At 50.2% G+C, this 19,062-nt stretch overlaps 1 protein-coding gene across 1 annotated transcript; it reads right to left on the bottom strand.

Annotated features, from left to right (window-relative positions):
* Nucleotides 1-9,487: 9,487 nt before the first annotated feature.
* Nucleotides 9,488-10,844, bottom strand: CITED4 (Cbp/p300 interacting transactivator with Glu/Asp rich carboxy-terminal domain 4). The gene has a single exon (XM_035020183.1). It carries the CDS (start codon nt 10,591-10,593, stop codon nt 10,027-10,029), a length of 567 nt encoding a protein of 188 aa, XP_034876074.1. The 5' UTR covers nt 10,594-10,844; the 3' UTR covers nt 9,488-10,026.
* Nucleotides 10,845-19,062: the final 8,218 nt, after the last annotated feature.

Genomic DNA, 19,062 nt, shown 5'->3' with positions numbered 1-19,062 from the left:
AAACTCAGTGGCCTCTTTTCAGCCTTCACTTTGTCTGGTGTTTCAACAGCGTTAGAATCTGTTGACCACACCTCCTTCGGTGGCTTTCATGACATCTTCTCTGCTGGTTCTCCTCCTACCTCCCCGGCTGCTTGTCAGCCTTTCCCTCCCTTCTCTTGTGTTCCCCACGCTTCTATCCTTGGCCACTTTCTTTTATTACTCTGCATGGCCATTCCTATGGTGGTTGCTGATATGCGAATAACTCCAAAACATGCTTATTCTCAGTCCAGACCTCACTACTGAGCACTTGGCCCATTTGTCCAGCCTGCCTCCAGCTGGCCATCAACCCCGGATGTCCCGATGTGTCCATGCTGGTCTCATTGTGGTCTCCCAACCTGCTTGTCCTCCTGCTCCCACCATGGGGAAGAGCCACCTTGTCCTGCAAGCCACACTCCTAGGAATCATTTTGGCTCCTCTCTTCCCTGTGGCCTCCACTTCCATAGCCCATTTTTGAGACAGGATTTTGCCCCTAATATCCATTCCCACTTTCTTCGTAGTAGTAGTAGAACCCCCAAATTCTACTTAGACACATGGCCACTCAGAATAAAGACAACAGTTCTGAGCCTCTTTTGTGGTTAGGTGCGGGCAACTTCCAGAATGGGCCCTCCTCCTTCTCTTTCCTCCTCTCTGGCTGGAATGTTGATATAGTGGCTGGAGCAGCCCTTTTGGGACCATGAGGTCTAAGCCATGAGTGATGAAGCAATAAGGTAGAGATATTGACAATAAGCAATAAGATAGATGTTGACACTGTGGTAACCCCACCAGTCCTGGACCACCTACCTGGTCTATTTTATTCAAGCGGTTATTATTTTGTCACTTAAAGCCACTCACCTAATCCTAAATAATCCTAAACCTATAGTTTATTCAGCAAGAGTGTCTATTTATGCCAATGTTTGGTTTTTCAAACCAAATCTCTCTTAAGGCTCGTTCCTTCTGTCTTCACCATCTCTCCCATGTACCCCCCCTTGTGACCATTTGTCCTGGGGCCCTCCTGTCTCCCTGAATCGGTGTCACAGCCTTCTCAGCGGCCTCCATTTCTCCACGGTGCCCCTCTTGAATTCGTTCTACTCACAGCAGTCAGAGTGATTGTTCCAAAATACAAACCTAACTCTCGTTCCATGCTGCACAAAGACTCCACGCCCCTCCCCCATTACCCACAGGATCAAGTTCAAGCTCCTCAGCCTGCCACTCAAGGGCCATCCCTCTTTGGCCCTTGCCTCTTCAAGTATGTCATTCGCTTGTCTGACCACCACTTTACATGCTAACACACCGGTGTGTTGCCTTTCCCAATCAAGCCTTATTCGTTCATGCCACTTGGCCATTGGACACACTGTCACCTCCCCTGGGATTTTCTTCTTTCATGTGCTCATGTCCAATTCTACTCCATCCATTCCACCATGTGAGTACCTAGTGTGTGTCACAAACTTTGGGTAAGTGCTTTCATAGCAGCAACCCATGGTAAGTACCATCATCATCCCCATTTCACAGATAAAGAAACCGAGACTCAGAGAAAGGAAGTGAATTAGCCAAAGTGCACATTCACAGTGGTGACTGACACTGACTCTTCCCAGTTCCAATGGTTCTCTTCATATACGTCCTCTGACATCTTCTCCATCCCCACCAAACATCCTGGGGCATGAGAGACCTGAGTTCTAATCTCAATTGAGCCACTTATTACTACCACTTGCTGTGGTAGACTGCTGGTTGTCTGTCAAAATCCATTCTTCCCATCTTCTGTATAATAGAAAGCATATTCCTCAGTCTTCCTTGCAGCTAGGCATGTCCTGTGAATAAATTCTTGTCAAGAGAGTCTGGGTAGAAGTAATGTGTATCTGGACCTTAAAACATTTGTTGTGCTTATTTCCTCGATATCTTCTTCCTGAGAGCTGGACATGGAGACGTCTGTGACCCAGCTTCCACTCCACAAAGACAACCCCCCATTTAAAAAACCAAAAACAAAAACCACCCAACCCCCCAAAACCCAACTCCAAAAAACAAAAGAGCCAGCTTGGACTTTGAGCAGCCATCCTGGCTTATGAGGTTGGGGTCATGAATCACAGAGCAGCAAGAAGGAAGCAATCTGTCTCTGAATGAGTAAAACTAGAAAGAAATATTTTCTACCCTTTAGCCACTTAAAAATGTTTCTGGTTTCCTTCCTTCCAGCTGGGTTGACTGATTATATGTACTATCCTAAGTACATTAAATTCAATAAATTACTAGCTGTGTAGTGGTAAGCAAGTCCCTTCACCTCCATGAGCCTCAGTTTCCCTGCCTCTATGTAGCCTGGAATAATAATGTATTAAGTCAGATCACTGGGAGAATTAGGTGAGATCTTATGAGTCAGTACTCGATGACCTCATAAGCAGACAGCTCATGTAGTTAGGGCATGTGTTTAGCTGGAAATTTGAAAGACTTTGATGGGAAGAAGAGGAGGAGGAGGAAGAGGAGGAGATAAAACATAGCTATTTCAAAATAGTCACGGAAAACTGAAGAACTTTTTGGGATTTCTACACTCATTTTACAGTAAAAATGTTATTTTGAATCACATATAGAGAAACAGGCAACTTACCCAAATCAAATGCAGGGGAGTTGGTTCCCCAAAGAGAATTTGGAGAAACCTTTTAGCAGTGGGGGGAGGACTGGAATCTGGAAGGCATAAACAGCAAATGTCCACTTCTGCCTCTGGGTCTCCCTTTGCAGGTGGAAGAGCCGCATCCTTCCAGCATTTATATGGGACATGATTTGAAGTCACTGTCCCCACGCTGCCCTCCTGTCTGGACACTGTTACCAGCTCCCACTTTCTCAGCACCTATTGCACTCACGTTGGCCACAGCGATCACATTCTGGGAACTCACGGCGGGCCAGGCACTGTGCTGAGCATGCACACATCAGCCTCTGGCTCACCTACTCTGACCAGTCGGGTGGGTATGTATTTATACATATTTCAGATTAGAAAGGAAAACAAACACAGAGGCTCAGAGTGGTAAAGTGGCTTTTCCAGATGTCATATACGTAGTTTGAGGCCAGAATTTTAATCCAGGTCTGGATGACCCTGAGACCTGGGCTCATCTCTCAGCCCCTGTGGCCAGAGTGTTGACCTTGCTCTCTGGGTGCAGAGCCCCGGCAGAAACACAACGCTGCCTGTGTCCTCCAACTGTCTCTGAGGAGCACCAGAGCATTCCTGTCCTTTGTTCAAATCCAGAAGCTCTTGAGGGGGGAAAAAAAGGGGAGAGATTTAATGATATAAAAATTAACAACTCCAAAAGTCAAAAGATACCTTAAACAAAGTCAAATGGCCAGCAACAGATCAGGAGAGAATATCTGCAACATTTACAAAAGACAAAGGTTTGCTATTCATAATATATAATGAACTCTTCTAATTCAGTAACAAAAAGGACAATCAGCCGAGCAGGAACACAGGCGAGAGCGTGAACAAGTAATTCTTAGGAGAAGAAATACAAATAAACAATATTATCATTGGTAATCAAAGAAAGAGAAATTAAATAACCTTTTTTTCCTTTCAACTCAGGGAGGTAACTATTAAAGACATGGCTAATGCCCAGTTGTGGTGGTCAAGGGTGAGAGCCAGCGGGCGCTCGGTCACGGCGCTAGCAGGAAGGTGATTGGGAGCAGCTGCTTCGAGAACCATTTCACAGTGGCTCTCACAGTTTTATTTGCTCGTATCTTCTGATCCAGGAATGCCCCTTCTAGGAATCCATTCTACAGAGATATTCCCACAAGGGTTCAAGGGTAAACATACAAGGATACTCCGTGTAGCATTATTTAGTAACAGCAAAATTCAGCAAAGAAGCTCAATTTCCATCAACAGGAGACCGGTTTAAGTAGATTATGCACACTGCAGTCATTAAAAAGAGTAAGATGGAGCCATATTTACTGACAAGGGAAGATTTCTAAAAATACATTAAGTGAAAAAAAATCCAATTCTATAAGATTGTATAATCCTATCATTATGAAAAAGGGATGTATGTGTATATAGTATACGTGAATGTACACATCGTATGTAATGCATGTGGGAAAACCTGCAGGGCCTTTGAATTTTCACTTTATACCTTCTAAATTGTTTGAGGTTATTTTGCTTCTCGTGCATATCACTCTTGACTAAAAACGGAGTTTTTGTTTTAAAAACAAGCACTACTTGACTCATATTCTCTGCCAGACCAGGGTAGGCTGGGCGCCAAGAGGATCCTGCTGCCTGGATGTGCCAGTTTTATGGCAAGGCCCATAGCTGGAGCTGTTCACTAGGAAGGGGTAAAGGAGCAAGTCCATCTGGAGACCACCCTCGGAAAACTGTGTAGGACTCCCTGCCCCGTCCCTGCCTCACCCCTCCTCTGTGGGGCATAGCTGGACTTCATGCTTATTGATGTCCAACAGCCCTCATCCTACAAATGAGAACAACCTCTTCCCAAGAGTCCTGTGTATTGGTGAGTAGATGGCTTGACCCCTTGGAGGCTCAGCTGCCGAGAAGGAGGCCAACGGAATAGAATGAGGCCGGTAACTCCAGCCACCTCCCGGAGTGCTGGTCCACCACACGCCGGGGAAGCATTGCATTTTCCTGCCCTCCTCCCTTGGTCCAGCCTCACTGCCTCCCCGCGCCTGCAAAGTGGGAGGGGTAGGGAATGTGGTTCTCCACCTACCACGTTTAGAGCGCTCAAATAACGTGCCTCGGGTCACAGGTTCATGGTTGAGCTTGCACTAGTGTTCCCAACTCCATCTTGGACTCTGGCCCAGACCCTCTTTCCCAAGCCCGGGGCCGGGAAGCAGTCACTCTAGTGCTTCCTAATACCGGCTCGGAGACCCATGTGGGGCGGATGCGGTCAGCGATGAATCAGGTTCTTTCTTCAGAACCTCACAGTCTGGGAGGAAGAGTCCTCATTAACTCTGATACGTGGTGAAATAGGCCCTTCGCAGGTGGAAAAGGCCCTGGAGGGAGGTCTTTCAGGCCAAGGAAACAGCACAGGCCAAGTATTGAGGCTTAAGGAGCCTGCAGTGGCTGGAATGGAGGGTAGGAAGGTGCCTGGAAGCGGGCTAGCTCAAGGCTCTCTCCTTCTTGTCCCTGTGGTCATGCTTCCCAACATCCGAGCAGCTCCCAGGGGCAGGGACTGGATGTCACCTTCATTCATCCTCGAAAAAAGCCTGTGGTGTCTCCATTTGACCAATGAGAACACTGAGTTCAGAGTAGCTTTATTTCCTCTATCTGGCCCAGCACACTCTGGGCCTTGGGCTTTTACCTGGATGTCCCACCCCACCCTGGGCGGACCCACCCCTACCCTTTCATCACCACCAGCTCTCAGGACTTCCCAGGCCCTGAGCTGCTTAGCAGCCCCTGCCTAGAACCCATGGCACGTGACTCCACGTCGTGCCCTCTGGGCCAGCCCACAGCTCAAGTCCCGGGGTGTGCAGGCGGGTCTCTCTCCAGAGCAGATGCTTGGGGTAGAATGTGTGCCTCTTCACCCCCAGCTCACCCCAACCAAGTAGCACTGCTCTATTTGCAATGTGCTCGCAGAAACCCAGTCCCATTTGAATCCCTGCACACACACCGAGGGGATCATCCTCCCCACTGTACAGAAACTGAGGCTCAAAGAGGCTCAGTGACTTCTGTATCCCACGGCCACCAAGTGGCGGAACCAGGTCTGGGATTCTGCTCTTGCTCCACACAGGCTCAGGTCCTTGGCCAGCCCCAGCCTGGGGGAGGGGGAGGGCCCTGGGAATGCCAGAGTGGGCTTGCTTGCCCCAGCACTTACCGGGGTGTGACCTGGAGGAGCAATTCACTGTCTGAGCCCCAATTCTCTGACCTCTGAAATGGGGGTAAAAGTACCTAGGAGTGCTACTCACGGGGTTGGGTGGTGGTTAAAGGAGAGACTGGAAAAGAGCACCTACTGGTTGCCATTAGGTCCCGTCATGCCTGCACACAGTAGGCGCTCACCAAGTTGGGACTCAGTAATCCTGACCCAGCACGACCGACAGTGGGGTGGCATATAGAGTTAGGCAAGGATGGATTAAGGAATTCAAGAGGATTATTTTGTAATCAGCTGAACGCCTAAGCTGCCTGGGAAATACTAGGATCAGACTGTTCATTTAATTTATTCGACAAATGACTGTTGAACACTGAGATGAGCTGGCATGGTGACGACGATGGCGAGAGGGTTCTCATTTATTTCTACCACGTACCAGGGACTGACACAGAGTCTCATCACATCAACCCCGTAAGGTTGATATTCCCTACAAAGATTTTTTTTCCCCCTCTAATAGGGAAGGTACTACTCAGGCCTGGGACGAAGGAGAGGCAAATGAAACACCTGGAGCACAAATTTAAGGAGGCCCTTGCTGTTAGGACTCTTAGGATGCTGGCCTAATCTTGTCCCCGCGTGTGCTTGTGGTGGCCGCTGCCCAGACCCCCCCTCCACGAGTTGTCCTGGACGGTGCCGTCCCCTGGCAGCTCCCTGAGGGATTGCTTAGCGGCGGAGAGCTGCCTTGCCCATCGGCAGCCACGGCCCAAGCCCCCCACGGGGCTGGCCAAGGCTCTTGTTGGGTCTGCTTTGTAGCTTTCACTACTCCCATCTGCTCCAGCCCTTCCCGTCCACAGCGGCTGGTCCTTAGGGCACCCTAATAAACTCCTTGCAAGCTGAACAGCATCAGACCCTGCAACAGGGTTACCCCTCACTAGCTGGTTACAACACAGTCTTTCTAAAGACTTGAATATAAAGGTATTCCTGAAAAGCCCTGGCTCAGGGAGGATAAGCTAGAAACTACACTGTTCTAAGCACCTCATGTGAATTGACTTACTTCATCTCCACGGCAGCTCTGTGAAGAGGTACTATTAGCATTTCTGTTTTGCACATGATTCAAGACAAGTCTTGGGGGAAAAAAAAAAAAACGACTTTGTGATGAAATCCAGTCATTGTTGAAAAAATGATTCCAAATGATGGACCTTGGCCTTGGGGAAACTTTCATCTGAAAAGAAAGGAAAAAAAGATGGAAAAATGTCTTCTCTGTGCCACAACTCAGTTCCCAAACTTGAGGGAGCCTGACTCTTAACCCCGAAGACCCACGCCCGGTATGGGAGTGAAATCCACAGGCGTGAGGGCAAAAGGTTGCTTTAGGAAGTAGCCCCGGGAAGAGGTGAGATACACTCAGGATCCACAGGAAGTGGTGTGATCCCCGCAGGAGAACCAAGACTCAGAAAGTAAGGTGACTTGCTTGAGGTCAGGCAGCTAGTAAGAGCAGCTTCTGGAACTGGATCCCGAGGATGACAGAATACAAGCCTCCTATGTGCTGCCAAGAAGGACTCTCCATTCTCCAAAGAATCCTCCAAAGGGTATCAGGGACTTGGGGATCTGGGTGATTGACTGCCTCAGTTTTACCTTCTATTCGGTCCACCTGTCTTCTGTCCAACTTGTTAGGAGCCCCGCTGGAAGGATTGGGGGCTGGAAATAGCTCAGCAGCTGGACTCCTTCTACACTGCCTTCCACCCTGCCTTAACTCTACAAAGAAGCAGGTGTTGGGTTTTCATTGTAATCCCTTCCATATGGAGAGCACTTTGGTGTTTACCAGCTGCTTGTTAACCCATCCCCGAATTTGCTCCTCACTTACTGTGTGAGGCTTGCTGCCTTGGCAGGGCAGGGATATTAGCCCCATCTTACTAGTGGGAAAACTGAGGCTCACAGAGGAGGGAATCAGGACAGTGTCCAGACGAGGGTCAGACCCTCCCATCCCAATCCAGTCCCCTGGTTTTCATCTCTGGGTTTTGGGCAAAGCTGGGGCAAACATTGCCCATTCTGAGCCCAGAGCAGTCCCTTTCCTGAAGCCTATCTGTCCTTCCTCCTCATTCTGTCTCAGAAAGCCCCATTATCTCAGGGGAGACCTTTATTCATTTGCCAAACACCTCCGGTCACCCACTCCATGCCTGTCCTGGTGGCTCCAGAGCCGACGAGGACACAGCGTACCCTGAGTGATCTCACAGGCTGGAGGGAAGAGTCCCGTTAACTAACAAGCTTGGCATTAGAGTGAAGCCCAGCCAGTGTTCCTCTCCAGAGTCTCTGAAATTTATTCTCTCCTCTCCAGCCCCACTGCCCTGTCCTACCTGGTCCTTGGCATCTCTGACCTGGCTGCCTCCCTGCCTTCAGAACTTCTCTCCTGGCTACCCCCCACTCTCCGCCCCAAACAACCTAAGGATCTTTCCAGAGAGTCAACAGCAGAGGGTGGGCCAGGAGCTCACACTGGTGATCAGGACTGAGGACAAATCCTGCCAGGCCTCTCCTCTGCAGAATGGGGACTGTGTCTACTTCACAAAGTTGCTGCAAAGCCATTAGACCTTTGTTCCTTCTAGAGACCCCATGCACTTGTGCATGCCCTGTAGTTGTATGCTTCCTGCCTTTGAATGGGCTCTTCACTTACATGCCACCTTCTCCAAGTCCTAAGGATGGACTCATCCTTCAAGTCTCTGTTCAAATGTCACTGCCTCCCGGAAGCCTGAACGGACACACCTCCAAGCAGCGGAAACCCCTCCTTCCTCTGGGTTTGTATACCTGGCCGTCCTGTTTTCTAGCCCTTATCACTCTTACTCGTACCAAGGTGAGCTGACTTCCAGTCACCCCCTTACTTCCACCTGGAGTGTGACTCCAGGAGGGCACTGACCAGGTTGGCACAAGCCCTGGAATAAAGCCAGCACCGGTCTGTGGATAAGCATCGCTACCATTTGCTGAGGCTGCCTAGGTGTCTGATCCTGTGCGAAAGGCCTCACATGGCATGTGGTCCTCGTAACACCTGAGACGGGGGCCATATCTCTTGAGGAAATAGCCTCAGAAAACTGGATGGTGTCTTGGCCAAAGAGGAGATCCAGGATTCAAAGCCCGAAGTGTCTGAATCCTCAGGTACCTCCCAGCTCCCCTCTGGCCTCCATGGTGCCCCAAGCAAACAAGTGAGGGTAGCACCTCCAAGCTCTCCCACCCCTCCCAGGAGCTGAGAAGTCCAACGTAGGTGCCTTTGGGTTACAGTCCACTGCCAGGAAGCCTCAGCCTTCCAGATTATGATGTAATAGTTGCACAACTCACAATAGTTTTTGAAAGAAACTGTCAGTTTCCTCTCTTGGGCACTGTCAGGGGCTGTGGCTTCCATCCGACCCAGGGTCCCCAACGGCCTGAGGATTCTAAAAGCCAAATATAGCGCAGGGTTGTTGGAGTGGTAAAGAAATGAAAACGCGGGTGCCTGGGTGGCTCAGTCGTTAAGCGTCTGCCTTCCGCTCGGGTCATGATCCCAGGGTCCTGGGATCGAGCCCCGCATCGGGCTCCGTGCTCCGCCGGAGGCCTGCTTCTCCCTCTCCCACTCCCCCTGCTTGTGTTCCCTCTCTCGCTGTGTCTCTCTCTCTGTCAAATAAATATATAAAATCTTAAAAAAAAAAAAAAAGAAATGAAAACGGAAGACTGTAAAGTGACCCAGTTTTATTTTGGTTTTGGAGGTCAGATGGGGCATTGCTCCACTGTACAGGGATTAGGGCTGTACAATCTTTCCCTCCCCAAGGCGGGGGCCCAGCGACCTCAGGGCCCAGGCAGCGGGGTGGAGGCCTGGTGGATGGGCGGCTCCAGGGACCCAGTGACCACAGCGGGTTGCACACGGAGAGAAGGGCTATCAGGCAGCAGCCTGCAATGGCTCAGATTGGGAGGCGGGGTAGGGGAGAATCCGAGAGGGCAGAGAATCCAAGAACCGGGAGTCCGAAAGGGGGTCCAGTCCCCTTCACTTTACCGCTGAGGCTCCGGGTCAGAGAGGTGGAGCTACACTGTCATCCTGCAGGAGGCAGGGCCTGGAGCGAGGCCAGGCGTCCCAGCCCGGGTGTCGGGCTCGGAGCACTAACCCGCTGCCTCCACCCTCACGGAGGGTGCGCGCGGGGCCCGGGCGCTTGGGGCGGACTCCGGCGGGCGGTCAGACCCCCCCTTCTCCTCTCGGGCACGCCAGGCAGGCGCCCGGCCGCACTCAGCAGCTCACCGAGCCGGCGGGCGGCGCCGACCCCAAGTCCGCGAAGCAGTCGAACTCGCTCTGGCCCAGGAAGAGCTCCGGCAGCTCGCGCACGCGGTGCAGCCCGAGCTCGAGCTCCAGCGACGTCAGCGCCTCCTCGTCGATGAGTTCGGCGTCCATGCAGCCCAGGGCGTGCGCGGGCGGTGGCGGGGCCGGGGCGCCAGGCGCCGGCTGCAGGCACGGGGGCCCTCCCGGGACGCCGGGGGGCGCGGTCGCACGGCCCGGGTACAGCGTCGCCACCGGCTGCAAGTGCGCGCCGCCGGCGGCCGGCGGTGGCACGGCCGGAAAGGGCTGGAAGGCGGGCGGCGGCCCGAAGGCCCCGTAAGCCAGGGCCCCGGGTGGGGGCGGCGGCGGCGGCGGCGGCGGCGGGCCCAGCGGCGTCCCCCGAGGCCGCAAGCCGCTGTCCAGGCCCGGGCCCGCGTACTGCTGCAGCGTCCGGAGCGCGTGGGGGCCGTGGGAGGGCGCGGCGGGCGGCGGCCTCTGCACCAGCCGGTAGCCCTCGGCGAGCATCAGGTGGTCGGCCATGACGGCGGGCCGGATGCCTGCGGGGGCGGCGGGCGGATGGTCAGCGCGGGCGTCCCGGGGTCGCGGCCAGCTCTTCCTCCGCGGCGAGGGATCCGCGTCCCGTGCCCTCCCCACAGCGTAGTCAGGCAAAGGAAAACAGAACCCGACTCGTGCTACTGCCCAGCCCAGGGCGCACCGAACTCAGAGCTCCCGCGCTCCTGGCTGTCGCAGCTCGGGGCAGCTAGGACACCACACACCACGGCTTCGGGCTCTGAGACCTCCACGCCGCGCCCCCGGCTTCAGCACCTTCTTATAGCAGAGGAGGGGCTTCCCCGCCCCCAGGCGCTCATTGGCTGGATGGGACGCTCCTGGGCGGGCCGTGCCGCTCCTCCAGGTTTCCGCCCCGCCCCTCCCGGAGCTCCGCCCTATGGACCCCAGGCCCTGCGGGGGAGCTAACAGAGCTGCCCTGGGGTGTTTGGGGCTTTTCAAGGGGTTTGGGCTGACTGTCCCAGGCATACTCAGTCTGGGACTGGCTGGGGCCAAGCTCGAACTGACCGGAAGGTGGGTTGGGAGGGGCCAGAGATTTAGGTCCCCAGAGCTGCAGGATCACAAGCCAACCTCTTAATTTTCCAGATGGAAACCGAAGCTCAGTGGTGGAAGGGTTTCCTGGAAATATACACCAAAGCTTTAACAGAAGCGAGACTGGAACATAGGCTTTGTGATTGCCACCTCTACACAGGGCACAGGAACCCCTGGCGCAAGGTCCCACGGAAAGCCAGCTGCTTGTCCCCATAACCCCAGGGGAACCAGTTGCTCCTCCACCGGCTCCCACTTACTTGTCGGTGGAAGCATGTACTGAGTTGTTATTAAAGTAATTTATGGGCATGTCTTCTGAAGGACTTGTTCATCTTCATGTCCGCAGCACTTGGCTCGGAGCCTGGCCCAGAACTGGCTTTTAGTAAAGGTTTGGTGAATGAAGAAATGATCAAATGAATTGAAACTCCTTCACCTGAGCTTCGGTTTCTTCATCTATAAAATGCGGGCAAAAGCAGCACTGACCCTACTGGACTTTTGTGAGGGTTAAATGAAGCAAGACAGGTCCAGTTGATGTGGGAAACAAAGGCAGAAGGAAATGTAGATAAAATGAAATCTCCTTATAACCTGCAGCCCACTGACAAATACTTGAGATAGGCAGATTATAATATTCCTCCAGGATCCTGTGAGTCTCCTTTAGCGTATGAAAATCCTTTGGAACTTCCCTTATTTTTACTTCTCCCAACCCCGAGGTATAAAATCACTGCCCCTCACAATCCGGGAGTGGCGGGCAGGAGGCCCTGCAGTAGCCAAGCCCACAGGTCCTGTCCCCCGGCTTTAATAAAACCACCATTTTGCACCAAAGACGTCTCAAATATTCTTTCTTGGCGGCTGGCTCCGGACCGCACCAACCTCACCAACAAGCCAACATTCAAAGAACTACATCACCGTGCCTGGAACATAGTAGGTGCTCAAAAATGTACCTCATATGAACGAAAGGCTGGATTTAGTTCTGTCCTTGGAGACTTCTGAGTTGGGATGTTGCACCTTCCCTTGATAACAGTAACAACTTGCATGTTTAAAGTGCTTCACATTCCACAAACACGGTAACGGGGGCAGGGCATGGATTAGCAGCCCCATTCTGTAGATAAGGAGACTGAGGCACACAATGGAAAAGTGGCCTTCCTGGGTCCTGCTCAGCCAGAGCTAGTGCATGAATGCGTGTGTCCTTAAAGCATCTGGAGTCTCTCCAGGTGGCCAGGAGACAGCCACCCGAACCTTGCCCTCCGCTTTTTTGCCACTCTGTCCCTCCCTTCTCTGGCTTCTCTCCCCTGGCAGTGTCCTTGGGACTTCCTGGAACTTGGGTTTATCCAGTTGGTGCAGAGGGGAGAACCTCAGAAGCCCAGGTTCTAATCGTATCCCCACCACTGGCAGGCACTGTGACCACTGGGTGTTGGGAGGGGGTGTTGTCACTTGATTCTCCAGGGCCTCAGTTTCCTGCTCAGTGAAAGGGAGATTGTAATCCCTGCCGGGTCACCCTGAGAGCTTGTGGCAAGGTCACAAGTGACCATGGAGGGGATCATATTTTATGCAAAGTGTAAAAGCTGCACAGTGGAATTGATTCTCCTGAAACTCTCTCCAATTAAGGCTTCACATGGAAATTCCTAAGCCGGGCTGCACCTCAGACTCATCTGGAGGCGTGTGTCGAGGTGGGGAAGGTGGGAGGGCCTTTGACAAATACTAAATCTCTGGCCCCATGCAAATCTCCTGACTCAGATTCTGTGAGGGTATTTTTGAATTATAAAAATTTGTGTTTTTAAAAAACAATCCTGTCATCATTCTGATGGAGTTGGTCTAAGGACACCAACATTGGGGAGCCATTGTGCCACTAAACAGTTTTCTTAAAAATGAAAAAGTGCTTGAGTGTGAATAATGTTTAAAAAGTTCTTTCATTTAGTCAACAAATAATTATTGGGCACCCACTCTGTGCCAGACATTGATCTACTAGTGGTCTTGAAGCTTTGGGGATCAAGTAATTCCTTGAGAATCTAATGAAAGCTGCAGACATCCTGGTCACAAACTATAGTATATAAATGCAGCAGGCTAGCAGATCTCTGGGGGATCCATGGGGTCCCCAGGGGTTCATCGAGTGTGGGTTAAGAACCCATGTTAGTCCTTAGGGACATATAGTAAAGATAAGCTAAGTAAAATAATCTGCACGTTAGAAAGTGGTAGGTGCTATGAAAAAAAAAAAAAGAAAAATAGAGTCAGGAAGAGATTGGGGGTACGGGTGGAGGGCAGCTTAAGTATTGCACAGGACGGTTAGGGTAGACCTCACTGAGACTGGGATTTGGGCAAAGACTTGAAGGAGGAGAGGGCAGTACATGTGAGATCTAGGGTAAGTGCCGTACCAAGAGAGGGGACAAATGAAGTGTGCTTCTAAAACTATAGTCTGGGGACTGGGGCAGTACCACCACCAAGGACCTGCCCCAGACCGGGAATCAGTTTCTGAATCAGAAACTGCAGGTGGTTCTGCACCCCTAAGTTAGGGTAAAGCCTCGAGCTAGGAGGGTATGTGGCTGCGGCAGAGCGAGCTCCGGGTTGGACAAGGTCAGAGAGGGAGGAGGGAGGAGGGAGGAAGATCACGTGGGGCTTGTAAGGACCTTGTTAGGCCTCCTAAGGATTTTGGCAGATGAGTGGCATGATGTAACTTAGGCCAGGGAAGCATGGCTCTGGGTGGACTGCGTTTGCTCCCAGCATGCCCAGGAACGGCTTCCTTGCTCCACCTGGGATTGCCCTGGCACATTCATTTCTCAGGGCTCTTGCTGTTCCTTCTGCCTGGAATGCTTTTCCCTGAGTCCCTCCTTCACTGTGTTAGATCTTCATCTCAAAGTCAGCCCCTCACAGAGACCTTCCCTGGTCACCCCCTGTCCCTGTCTCTATCTACCCTCACTCTATTCTGCTTTGCTTCTTAGCATTTACCACCTCTTGGCTTTATTGGAAAGAAGGTCTCCCCACTAGCAGGTCGGCTCCCTGATTCTCTTGGTACACAGTATTTCTGAAGCATCAGAACAGTACTTGGCCCATAGAAAGGACTGAAGTAGTTGTCAAGGGAATAAATTCGGCAGAGTAGAAGTTATTGTCCTTTTTGACCAAGAAGGAAACTGAGGCCCAGGAAATAACTCAGGAGGTTGACTGAGGTCACAAGGTATATGTGGTGGAGCCAGAGTTGGAAGCGAGAAACCTAGTTCATTGTTGTGGTTTCCCCAAATGTTCCCAATTTTTTGATACACCTCCTTAAATTTCCCTCTCCTTGAATGTGGGTTGGACCCAGTGACTCACTTCTGACAAAGAGAATATAGCAGAATTGACGGTATCATTTCCAAGATTAGATCCTAAAAGATACTGCAGGTTTCTCCTTGCTCTCTTGCTTGAATCACTTACTCTGGGGAAGTTAGTTGACATGTCCTGAGGACATCAAGCAGCCCTACGGAGAAGCCCACACGGCTGGAAACTGAGGCTTCCTGCCAACACCCCGTGAGGAACTAAGGCCTTATGCCAACAGCCATATGTGTGAGCTTTCTCTGAAGAAGACCCTCCAGCACAAGGCAAGGTTCTAGATGTCCACAGCCCCAGCTGACATCTTGTTTGCAACCTCACCAGAGACCTTGAGCCAGAATAACCTACCCACGCCATTCTTGGCTTCTCGAACCAGAGAAACTGAGATAATAAATGTTTGTTGTTTAAAGTTTGGGGCACAATTTTGTTACACAGCAGTAGATAATACATGAATATAGCAAGCTGTCCCTGGTCCATCCCCCAAGTGGGCCTTACTTTACTCTACTTTTTATTTTTTCTAAGCATTCATCATCTTTTTTTTTTTTTTTTTAAGATTTTATTTATTTATTTATTTATCAGCGAGAGAGCGGCAGGCAGAGGGAGAAGCAGGCTCCATGCTGAGCAGGGAGAAGCAGGCTCCATGCTGAGCAGGGAGTCTGATGCGGGACCGATCCCAGGACCCTGAGATCACCATCTGAGCTGAAGGCAGACAGACGCCTAACCGACTGAGCCACCCAGGCATCCTGCATTCATCATCTTTTAACACATTAAATAATTCATTTACTTATCATGTTTAATTGTTTATCTCCCTACCACTAGAATGTCCAGCGCTACATGGCAGAAAATATTGTCTGTTTTATTTATTGATTTATCCCTAGCACCTAGAGCAGTGCCTGATACATATTATACTTCATTAAAAATGAGATATTATCAATATAAGACAATTCTTATTTTGGAAAACATTAAAATGGAAAAAGAATTCATGGGTGTGAGATTCAATAAAATATGGATGTAGGTACTCAATAAATATCAGAAAGTAGAATGACAGCAAGCTGGTTTTGTTGAAGGCAGTAATACGCCCCGCCCCAATTCAGACACATTCCTAGCCAATGAGATGTGAGCAGAAGAGGTTAGGTGGGGCTTCCTGGAAAGCTCTTTCAGCTGGAATTGGGCGGAAGAGGTGAATCCATGGAGACAAGATGAAGAATGGGGGTTGCCAGGGGCTGGGAGGAAGGGAGAATGGGATCAACAGCTTCATGATTCCTTTTGGGGTAATAAAAATGCTTCAGAATTAGATAGTTGATGATTACACAACATGGTGACTATATTAAATGCCACTGAATTGTTCACTTTAAAATAGGGTGCCTGGGTGGCTCAGTGGGTTAAGAGTCTGCCTTTGGCTCAGGTCATGATCTCAGGGTCCTGGGATTGAGCCCCGCATCGGGCTCCCTGCTCAGCAGGGGGCTTGCTTTTCCCTCTGCCCCTCCTCCTGCTCATTCTCTCAATCTCTCTCTCAAATAAATAAATAAAATCTTTTTAAAAATTAAAAAAATAATAAAAAAATAAAATAGTTAATTTTAGGGGCACCTGGGTGGCTCAGTAGGTTAAGCGTCAGACTCTTGATTTCAGCTCAGATCATGAGCTCAGGGTCATGAGATTGAGCCCAGCCTTGGGCTCTGTGTTCAGCATAGAGTCTGCTTGTCCCTCTCCCCCTGCTCCTCCCCCTGCACTCTCTCTCTCTCATAAAAATTAAAAGAAAAATTAAAATAAATAAAATGGTTAATTTTATGTTATGTGAATTTCACCTCAATTAAAAAAAAGATGGATTCAGCCATCACTCACTTTATGTGCTTTGCCTTCCTTCCCTCCCTTCCTTCCAGGGATGAGGATGTGATGCCTAGAGGGGCAGTAGACATTTTTTTTTTTCAGCATGAGGATGGAGGAGGAGGAGGAGGGAAGGTAGGAGGAGGAGTAATAGCTAACACTTATAGAGTGCTTAGTATGTGCCAGATACTGTTCTAAGCTCTTTATATATATTCATTCACTGAATAATTACAACAACCCTATAAGGAAGGTACTGTTCCCATTTTATAGATGAAAAAACTGGTACAGAGAAGAAGAATGATGGCCCATGCTTAAGATGACAGAGTGGAATCTAGGAGAGGCCTGGGCCCTCCATGTACCATGGAGCCTCTGTAACCAGTCCTGAAAAGACCTACTGTGGCCTTCTTACTATTTGAAAAATAAAATTTAGTTAAGCCATTGTAGTTAGGTTTCTGTCCCATGCATCGTGAGGTTCAAAGCCAGGTGTGTCTGACTTTAGGGCAAGTACACCTAACCACTGTGCCCTCCTAGTCTGCAAATCAATTATCAAGGACTTTTTGGTACCTCAAATGACACTGGATGGTGGTGTTCTTTAGGGTAGAGATGGGGTTTCTCTCCTCTCCAAAACCCCATTGCCTGGCACAGGGCCTAGTCTGTACCAGAGTATGGTGTGAGGTTGGGATTAGCCATCCGGATCCAGGAAAGGAGCTTGGAGTGCAGGGAAGGAGACATTCCCAGCACAACATAGATCTCAAAGATGCAGCAAGTCCTGGGGACATGGGGGTGGAGGCTGGGTGGCAGAGACGTCATGGAGGAGTGAGCCTTCCCAGATGGGCAGGATCTGGAGAGATGAAGATGGCAGGGAAATGAGCCTCTGGAGAAAGAGCATAGCTTTTGAATGAAAGCACCAAGGCATTCATGTACAGGAAGAAGTTCAGGAAGTATCAGGTAGCTGGGTGGGGTCAGAATCATGGTCGTTTGTGTCTGGAGAGGGCGATCAGGCTTGGACAGTGAAAGTCCTTGAAACTCAGTGCTCCTAACACTGGAAATCATCTGTGAAGGGTTTTCTACATCTTCTCTCAACAACCCAAGAAGGAGAAAAGGCAGGAGATATTTCACCCATTTTGCAGAAAGGAATTGAGAAAGAGAGAGGTGAATCAGTTTGGTTAATATTGGATAGCTAGCAAGTGCAAGGGAAGGACTTGAACTTGGGTCTTTTAATTTCACATCCTACACTGGCCTGATCAAGCAAGGGATGGTCAGCCACTCTTTGGATAGGGAGGGGCCATGGAAGGGTTCTGAGCAAGAAGGTGCTGATCTTCCTACTGGAACTTTCTCTCCTCCCAATGGGAAGGACAGGATGAATTTGAGGCAAACTGCTGGGGTATAGCAATAGACTCATTCATTCATTCATTCATTCATTCATTCATTCATTCATTCAACAAATACTTACTGAGCCCTTACTGTGTGCCAGGTACTTCCTGACATCATGGAGCTTACAATTTAGTGACAAGAGAGACAAGAACCAAGTGAAAAAAACCAAATAATTACAAACTGTCAAGGGCTAGGAAGGAAAGAAGCAGGCAGAGTGATTTGAACTTACTTTATTTATTTATTTTTTAAAAAAGATTTTATTTATTTATTTGACAGAGAGAGACACAGTGAGAGAGGGAACACAAGCAGGGGGAGTGGGAGAGGGAGAAGCAGGCTTTCCGCTGGGCAGGGAGCCCAATGCGGGGCTCGATCCCAGGAGCCTGGGATCACGACCTGAGCCGAAGGCAGACGCTCAACGACTGAGCCACCCAGGCGCCCTGATTCGAACTTACTTTAGAAAGAAGGCTGAGGGCTGGCCTCTTGGACAGGTGACATTAAATTGAACTTGATAGAGAGGAGGAGCCAACCCTGCAAAGAACAGAGGGAAGAAGTTCTGGGCAAAGAAGCAATATGTGCAAAGGCTCAAGTGGAAAAAAGCTGGTGGTTTTGAGGAACGGAACGAAGACCCTGAGGCTGGAGGGTGGTGAACTGAGGGTCAACGATCAGACAGGTAGGCAAGGGTCAGGTTGTGTGGGCGCCGTGGAGCTGAGTCAAGGGGTTGGATGTGTTTTAAGTGGGAAAGGAAGCCACTGGAGCCAGGAGGCTCCCCTTGGTGCCCCCATCAGGACCAGAACCCCGTGATCCCGTGGGAGAAGGAGATTAGGGAGGGATGGGGGTAAGTGTTCAACCACTTCTAGTGGAGTCATATTTAATAAGGGTGGGGCATTAAGTTTTAAAATCAGCATGTAAGGCAACAGTCATATGTAGTCCTTAAAAATCCCCCATAGAACTTATTATATTTACATTTTTGCATGTTCAATCTGTATAGTAATAGGTATGTTTGTATGACCACATAGTAATATGTAGTATAGGAAAAACCACACATTATATAAAAAGCACAAAACAAAGATATTATTTAATATTCCTCTTTAACACATAAAAGAGAAGTGCCCTCTCCTCATTTACCTGTGGGAATCCCCACTAATGCCCTGTGACCCACATTTCCTGGACGTTGCCCCCTGCACCACAGACCACAGAGGGCCTTAGCCCAAGCTGGGCTGGATTCTTCCTCCCAGGAGTTTGGCATTGGGACTGAAAGACAGAAGCCCGACTGAGCGATGCTGGGACTGTCGCACACGAACCTGCGCGTGAGCTCTGGGAGCAGCCAGCTTTTGCCACAGGCACCAGGTCAGTGGAGAGAGCCCGTCTGCAGAAGGAGAAGGATGAAGCCAGCATGGAGAGAAAAGAGACAAGAGGGGA

Source organism: Mirounga leonina, unplaced genomic scaffold (genome assembly GCF_011800145.1).
Source record: "Mirounga leonina isolate KUSES-001 unplaced genomic scaffold, KU_Mleo_1.0 Mir_173, whole genome shotgun sequence".
In the NCBI taxonomy this organism is placed as follows: domain Eukaryota; kingdom Metazoa; phylum Chordata; class Mammalia; order Carnivora; family Phocidae; genus Mirounga; species Mirounga leonina.
This window is presented reverse-complemented; position numbering and strand designations above follow the sequence as displayed.